This window comes from Triticum dicoccoides, chromosome 2A (assembly GCF_002162155.2).
Source record: "Triticum dicoccoides isolate Atlit2015 ecotype Zavitan chromosome 2A, WEW_v2.0, whole genome shotgun sequence".
Lineage (NCBI taxonomy): Eukaryota > Viridiplantae > Streptophyta > Magnoliopsida > Poales > Poaceae > Triticum > Triticum dicoccoides.
This window is the reverse complement of record NC_041382.1, coordinates 722597103-722605254: the sequence shown is the minus strand read 5'-3', so window position 1 is coordinate 722605254 and position 8152 is coordinate 722597103. Positions and strand designations below refer to the sequence as shown.

The window sequence follows — 8152 nt, the reverse complement described above, 5'->3', positions numbered from 1 at the left end:
AGCGCGGGAAGCGCTGGCGTCGCCACCGCCGGAGCTTCGCCGAGCGTCGGCCTCGCGCGCAGCCTCTTCTTGCCGCCGCGGATGACCACGGCGCCGGGTGGCGTCGCGCCGGCGCCGTCCCGTGCCGCCGCCGCACCGTCGAAGAAGGTCCCCAATGCGGCGCGGACGAAGAAGGGCAAAACATCCGCGAAGAAAAACAAGGCGGCGGACGGCTCCGGCACCACGAAGGCGAGGGGAAAGAAGCTTGCAGGGTGTTCGACGGCCGCGGCGGCTACCGAAGCGCCGGCGAGCTCACTCGTTGAGTCGGCCGCCGACGCGCACCACGTGTTCGACGAAATGCCCCCAAGGTGAAAAAATTTCCAACTTTTCTTTTCTTCTTATTTTTTCAATGCATCATCATCACATATAGATAGCTTATTTGCATTGTTCAAAAAACTTTGTAGTCTCAACGATGATGCATACATGTCCACTATGGGTGTTGGGTCCAACAATTCGCATTGGTCTCAAACCAATCACATCCATTTCGAAGACCATGAGTTTGAGGTGGACGAGGAGGGCGAGGGAATTGTCGAGGCGCCGAAAGGAAGAGCGGGCAATTACTCAACCAACGATGACAAGTTACTATGCCATACTTATTTGCAAGTGTCGAGGGATCCATCCATTGGAGGTGATCAAAGTAGAGACGCGTATTGGGGGCGAATGAAAGAACACTTTGATGCTCACAACTTGAGTGGAATTGACCGCTCCGAGAGATCACTTCGGTCCCGATGGTCGACAATCAACTCGGATTGTCAAAAGTGGGCGGCCGTACAAAAGGCAGTTGACAAGATTAACCCAAGTGGCACAAATGAGGATGATCGAGTAAGTGGCATCTCATATATGTTCATCATACTTGTTTTTGGTGACCGAAGTGCTAACTTGTTTTGTTTTCCTTGTAGTACAACATTGCACAAAACTTGTTCAAAGAAGAGACAAGGACAACCAAGAAGGGGAAGATCAAGAAAGGCAGGGTCTTTACCTTGCCTCATTGCTATGAAGTGTTAAAGGATGATGAGAAATGGAAGAAGCGTGATGGTTTGGAGGATTTGCATTTGAGCAACAAACGGAAGCGAGCAATTGAGATGAATGATGATGAGGAGGAGGATGATGCATCAAGTGATGACGGCAAGAGAAGCCCCACACCCAACTCGGTTTCATACTCGAAGCCAAAACGACCGGATGGGTGCAAGAAAGACAAAACCGAAAAGAAGAAGAGGAAAGGAGATGATGAGCTCAAAAATGCTATGGAAGCTATTGTGAAGGCAAGGGTCGAAGCCAATGAGGTGAGGAAAATGGCAAGGAACCAAGATGCCGTGGCCGAGGAGAGGAGGTTGGCGGCTGAGGAGAGAAGGGTGGCGGCCGAGGAGAGAAAGGTGGCTTTGGAGGAGAGGAAAGTGAGCAACGAGGAGCGAGCTAAGTTGTTAGAATGGGAGAAGCACTTATTCTTCTTGGACACATCTAACCTCAATGCGGCGCAAAAAGAGTATGTCAATCTTGCTCAACAAGAAGTCTTGATCCAAAAAAGAGCCTTGGTTCGTGCAATGGGTGGCGGTGGCCTCGGCGCCATGGGTGGCGGTGGCCTCGGCGCCATGGGTGGCGGTGGTCTCGGCGCCATGGGAGGCAAGGGTGGCTTCGGAGCCATGGGAGGCATGGGTGCACATCCGGCCGCCATGGGAAGCATGGGTGCACCTCCGGCCGCCATGGGAGGCATGGGTGGCTTTGGAGCACCCTCCGACGCTATGGCCGCCACGGGAGGCATGAGTTTTGCTTCTCTCATGGGAGGCATGAGTGCACCTCGGGCCGCCATGGGTGCAATGTCTTTCGATGTGCCTTCTCACACACATTTCCATGAAGATGCCGTTGAAGATCTTGCCAACATCGTCGGAGCTTCACATGATGCGGTGCGTGATGCGGTGCGTGATGAGGAGAGGGAGGAAGATTCATCTTCGGAGGCGGAAGATTCGTCTTCGGAAGATGAGGACGAAGACGAAGACGAGAAAGATGAAGATTGATCTGTCTTTCATGTCTTGAACTTTAGTTTGCATTTGAACTTGGTTGGATGAACTTGTGGGCATGATTTTGAACTTGTGGGCATGAACTTTTATTCATCAACTTGTTTGTGTCAAATTTCACATGTTCATTTTTTTCCAAAATATCATATATGCAAAATGCCCGGCGAGTCGCGCGCGCTGTATTTTTGCGCTCTGCTGGAACGGCGCGCGCGCTGCATTATAGCGCGGCTGCTGGAGCCAGCGCAGGCGGGCGCGCAAAACCAGCCGCAGCGCGCGCGGTAAACAGGTTTTTTACGCGCGGCGCTTAGCGCGGCTGTTGGAGATGCTCTCATATTTGACATTTTTCGGCACACCGACACACGCCGAAACTAACTAAATTTCGGAGTTCTCTGCTGCACCTTCGTCTTCACTTTTAGACACCCTCTCTCCTTTCTCGAGTCCAGCCATGGTGTCATACAAGGGCTTGTTCATCGTCTCGGGCTGGCATAAGAACAACAGCCCGCCGATGATCCCCGACATGCCGAACACCGCGAACGGCAGCCGCTCCCCGAGCACCACCACCAGGGGTGCAAGTATGGCACCCATCTGCGACGCTTGCATCGCGCATCCGAGCACCGCCGTCCGCACCACTGTCGGGAACAGCTCCGCCGTGTACACGGCCAACAGGTTGTATGTCGCCGATATCCCGAAGATCCCCACCACCCCGCACACCGTCCTCACCACCCTGCAGTGACATGCAACTGCATGTGGTTAATTGGAGCAAAAACCTGTCATTCCCATGCTAACATACAAGAAGGGTTCAACTACCTCGCGGCGCCGGCGCCGGCGATGAGACTGCCCGCCGTGCAGAAGACGCCGCTGAGAAGCGTCATGCCGATGGCGACTGGTTTGCGGCCGAAGTGCTGAAGAAGCATCGCGGTGAGCAGGTAAGAGGGCATCTCGGCCAGCGAGTTCAGGACGACGCTGACGTAAAGGTTTGTCTTTAGGTTGACCACGTTGAGGCTCAGCCCGAAGTACACCACTGCGGAAAGGAAGTGGATGATCACCGAGAGCACGAGCCTGATCCGCGTCGTCGGTGACCGGAACGCGTCTATGATTGTGCCCGACGACGACAGCTCCTCGGCCTTTTCTCCGGTGCCAACCTGAGCGCCGTTGACGTCGTCCCCCTCGTCGTCAAGCTTGAGCACGACGTTGTCCGGGATGCATCTGCCGTTGGCGGACGCGATGTCGCCCAAGACGCGCATGGCGTCGTTGGCGCGCCCGCGCACAAGGTACCACCGCGGAGACTCGGAGACGAACGGCATGACAGTGAAGACGTACGCAAGGGAGGGCAGGGAGGTGACGGCATAGAGGAGGCGCCATGAGGACTGGAACATCACAGCGACGCCGGCGAGGGCTGCGATGCCCACGGAGAAGAAGTACATGGTGGACATGCCGGCGGCGCCACGGCGGGAGGGCCCGATGGGCTCCGTGGCGAGGACGAAGGAGCAGAGGCCGACGCTGCCGGTGCTGAAGCCCGTGAGGAGGCGCAGCGCGGCGTAGACCCAGTAGTTCGGGGAGAGCGCGGTGAGGAGACCAAAGACGGCGTTGAGGAAGCAGAGCACCAGCAGGCAGCCCTTCCGGCCGAGAAACGAGTCGGAGAGGTGCCCGAACACGCCCGCGCCTGCCGAACCCACGGGATAAGTCACTTATATGAGCAAATAAAACAGCACCGGAGACGAATGGCCGACGTACCGATCATGCACCCGACGAAGAAGACGGCCTGGACGAGGCCGACCTTGTAGCGCTCGCCGCAGACGAGGCCCCACTCGGCCACCGTCGACGAGCCGCTCCCCTGCTCCCACTCCCACCCGGCCGCAGCGCCGGCGCAACGGTCGCCGCACCGCCCGTCCCCCGCGGGGCACGACATGGCCGGCTCGCGGTCCGCGAAGATCATGACCATGGTGTGCATGGCCTCCAGCGCCCACGCCGCCGTCACCATTACGAACTGCCGCAGCTGCCACCGCCCGAACTCCCCCGCGTGCTGCGCGAGGGCATCGTCGATGCTCAGGCGATCGCCGCCGCTGCTGCCGGAGGCGGCATTAGCAAGGAGCGCCTCGGCGGCGGACATTTGATTCCTGCTTTCTCTGGCGCGGGGGTGTGTGCGTGTAGGTGCTCGCGATCGTTGGAGTATTTGTAGGCGGAGGCACGTGCGCATGTCAACGGTTCATCACAGCTAATTAATCACGGGAGAGGGACTCGTGTAGTAGTGGGAGCGTGAAGGCGCACGGCTTCACAGATCTGCGAGATACAGTTTCACATATTTGACTTGCAGTACAACAGTGTAATAGCATCTCTAGCAGATTCCGTATAACTTCGATGAAACGCGCTTTTTCCGGCCATTTTATGGGATGGCCCAAAAAACGGCCCGAACAGGTCCGCTAAAAAGGACCCGGCCCGTAAATTGTTTACGGAAGCCCGTAAACTGCCCGTGATTCCGGTATATATGCCGGCTCCGGGTCGATTTAGGGTTCCCATCTTGTTTCTCCCCCCATCCACCTCCACCGCGAAACCTCTCCTCTGGCGAGAAATCCCTACTCAAGCTACGATTTGCGGCACCGTCCCCCACTCAAACTTGCAGAAGTGTCGATGACTGCTGGTGGTTGGGGTGGCCAAGGGGGACGCGTTGGGCTCGGCGGCGACCCACTCCTTAAGCACTGCCACGATGCGGAGGCCGGGAGCTCCTCCCTCTGCTCGCCGGTGGACGAACGGCGGAGGCAGCAGGCGCGCGCCCGCTCCCGCAGCGCCGGCTATCGGGCGTGGACAAACTTCTGCCGCCTCGACCGCATCTTCTCCCTGGCTGTCGGTACTAAACCGGCAAATCTCGGGTCGAGGGGTCCCGAGTTGTGGATCTTCAAACGATGGTGAACATGAGACAAAGGGCACGATGTTTACCCATGTTCGGGCCATCTCGAAGAGGTAATTAAAACACTACGTCCTGCTTGATTATATTGATGGTGGAGATCGAGTACAGGTTGATCTATCTCAAGATCGTATGTTGTCTTCTAAACCCTAAGGCTGGTAATTATGATTGTGTCTCTATGGACTAAACCCTATGGCTTATATATGCACCAAGGGTATCTAGGGTTACACATGATCGGTTGCCAACTAGGGATAAGCATGCCGATAGATGAAGTAGTCCTTGAAGTACACGCCAAGTCTTCGGCAGAGTCCATCTTGGTGACGTCAGGGTTCCAGGCTTCCGGAGTCCTTCCTTGTGAGATCGGTGGGAGCTTCCCTTTAACGTGGCCGCCCGCTAACCACATGTTTTAAGGGTCATATTTTGACATCTGAAGCCTTGAGATAGCTTAGCCTCGAAGGCCTGCCGCATAGGTGTGAACAGTGTTCTGGCCTCACAGCTTTTACCGAACCGTCACCACCCGTGGCACTTAGGCAAGCCAATTATTGTAGCTTGAATCGAGGACTGAGGCAGTTCTTTCTTTTTTTAAGAAAAGGCCTTGGCCCGACTTTATAAGTAAAGCCACACGGCAGCGTCACAGACCTGAATAACCCAAACAGTTAGCGAAACACCGCGAATCCAGCGAACGAAAGCCTGGAGCAGGCGAAAGAAGTTTCAGAACGATACATGGCACCCAGCCATACTCGACGTGCAGGCCGGAGGGGGAAAGGAGACTACCACCAAAGAGACAGAACCACCGCAGCAAAGATCATCTGTTTGGACCCAACCCTGAGAAGAAGGATGCCGAAGCCCGAATTTTGGCGATGAGCACGTCCAGGGCATCTCGATCGTCTTCTTTAGTCAATAATCTCCACTGCTGCAATATGATACAAGATTTGAAAAGAACGTCAGCGGGTTTAGATGGAAAGATATGTTCAATAGTAAATTTGTTCCTAATAGTCCAAAGAGCCCAACATAAGGCACCCAAGCCAACCCAGAACACCCTCTTGGTGACCCCAACCAGAACCTTGGCTAGGGTCCTAAGCTCAGAGAAGGACGAGGGATTCCAAGAGACCTGAAGCCATGAACTGACACAGCTCCAAACGAACTTAGCCAGGACACAATGGAAAAAGATATGATCCGTGTTTTCCAAAGCACAACAGAGGTGACAAAATTCCGATCCAGGACCATTGCGCTTGCGAATCTGGTCAGCCGCAGGAATCCGACCTCTGAAAGCTTGCCAAAGAAATATCTTAATCTTAGGAGGCACTTTGGACTTCCAGATATTAGAGAATCTATTTGAGGGGGTACCTCCGATTAGCCTAGAGTAAAGTGACTTGACCGAAAATCTGCCAGAAGACGAATGAGGCCAAACAACAGAATCCGGAGCCTCCGAGAGCACAGGGAAGAGGGCAGAAAGACTTTGCCAATCCTCCAACTCTTCAGGAGACAGGGAGCGGCGAAAAGCTAGGTCCCAATTATTATCCGCCACCTCCGTGATGGAGATGTCCGGCTTAGGACAGTAAGAAAACAAAACCGGGAACTGAGCAGCCAGAGGAGCACCTCCACACCACCAATCCCGCCAAAAACGAACAGACCTACCATTGCCCATGATAAATTTAACATGCTCCAAAAAAATTGGTCTGACTTTGACAAGGTTCTTCCAGAATTGAGACCCTCGTCTAGCAGAAGCAAACAAGGGGCTAGATTGAGGGAAATACTTGGCCTTGATGATAGAGTACCAAAGAGAATCAGCCCCAGTAGTCATAATTTTCCATCACCACTTAATTAATAAACATTTGTTCATCACCAACGTATTAATAATGCCTAACCCCCCAAGGTTCTTAGGCCGACACATAAGCTACCACTTGACTAGTCTATATTTCCGCTTATTATCCGCCGCATTCCAATAAAATGCACCTCTGTGTTTGTCAAAGCCAGCATGAGTGCCGGCCGATAGGAGATAAAAGCCCATAAGGAACATAGGAAGGGATGAAAGACAGGAATTGATTAAGGCCACCTTGCTAGCGTTAGTATTGTATCTGCCGCGCCAAGGAAGGACCCTGTTCCCCACTTTAGCGACAGCCGGGGCAAAGTCCTTAGCAAGAAGTTTAAGAGGGGAAATTGGGAGGCCCAAATATTTGAATGGAAAGGAGCCTAAAGAGCAGTTAAGAAGCCTGGCCACACGCAAGGCTTCCGCATCATCAACACCAGTAACTAGAACCTCACTCTTGGAGAAGTTAATCTTCAAGCCAGAGACCGCTTCAAAGCAAAGAAGGATGAATTTCAAATTGGCAATACACGCATCATCTAGCTCAACCATAATGATCGTATCGTCGGCATACTGAAGGTGAGAAACCCCTTCCGGAATTAGATGAGAGACCATCGGACTTATGTGACCACATTGAGCCGCCCTCGTGAGGATACAGGAAAAGGCATCGGCCACAAAGTTAAAAAGAACAGGGGAAGCAGGATCCCCTTGATGAAGACCCCTGCCATTGGCAAAAAAATTACTAATATGCCCATTCACCGACACGGTAGTGTGGCCCCCAGTGACCAACTGCATGATACGATGCACGTAAGCTCCATCAAAACCTTTCGCGAGCAGGACCTGCTTCAGAAAAGACCAACTGACCGAGTCATGTGCTTTCTCAAAATCTAACTTAAGAATAATCGCTTTAGAGCTCCGAGAGTTCAGGTCATGCACAATTTCATGCAAGGAAAGAATACCATCTAAAATAAAATGGCCCTTAATGAAAGCAGATTGGAAGGGGCTAATAACTCTATGAGCAACAGGAGAAAGGCGGTTAGCAAAGCCCTTAGCTAGGAATTTGGCAAAATTATTAATCAGAGCAATAGGACGAAATTGAGAGATTAAATCAGCCCCCTTGACCTTGGGAATCAGAGTAATGACGGCGTAGTTCAAGCGGGAAATATCGATATAACCAAGGCAAAAGCCCTGTATGACACTGCAAACCAGCTGCTTTAACTGAGGCCAGAATTTTCGGAAGAAAGGGATAGAAAAGCCGTTAGGCCCGGAGGCCGCATTCGGGTTAGCAGAGTTAACAATGTCCCAGATTTCCTGATCAGATAGGGGGGTCATCAACGAGGCGTTGTCCTCAGCCGAAACTTTTAAACCCATGTTCCAGAGAGAAGGGGAGAT

At 53.3% G+C, this 8152-nt stretch overlaps 1 protein-coding gene across 1 annotated transcript; it reads right to left on the bottom strand.

The window, feature by feature from the left end:
- Positions 1-2423: 2423 nt before the first annotated feature.
- On the bottom strand, positions 2424-4176 carry LOC119352076 (organic cation/carnitine transporter 4-like). Its single transcript, XM_037618814.1, has 3 exons — positions 3786-4176; positions 2859-3714; positions 2424-2775 (listed from the first exon to the last, which is right to left on the bottom strand). The coding sequence occupies exons 1-3, from the start codon at positions 4159-4161 to the stop codon at positions 2424-2426; spliced, it is 1584 nt and encodes a 527-aa protein (XP_037474711.1). The 5' UTR covers positions 4162-4176.
- Between the last annotated feature and the right edge of the window lie 3976 nt (positions 4177-8152).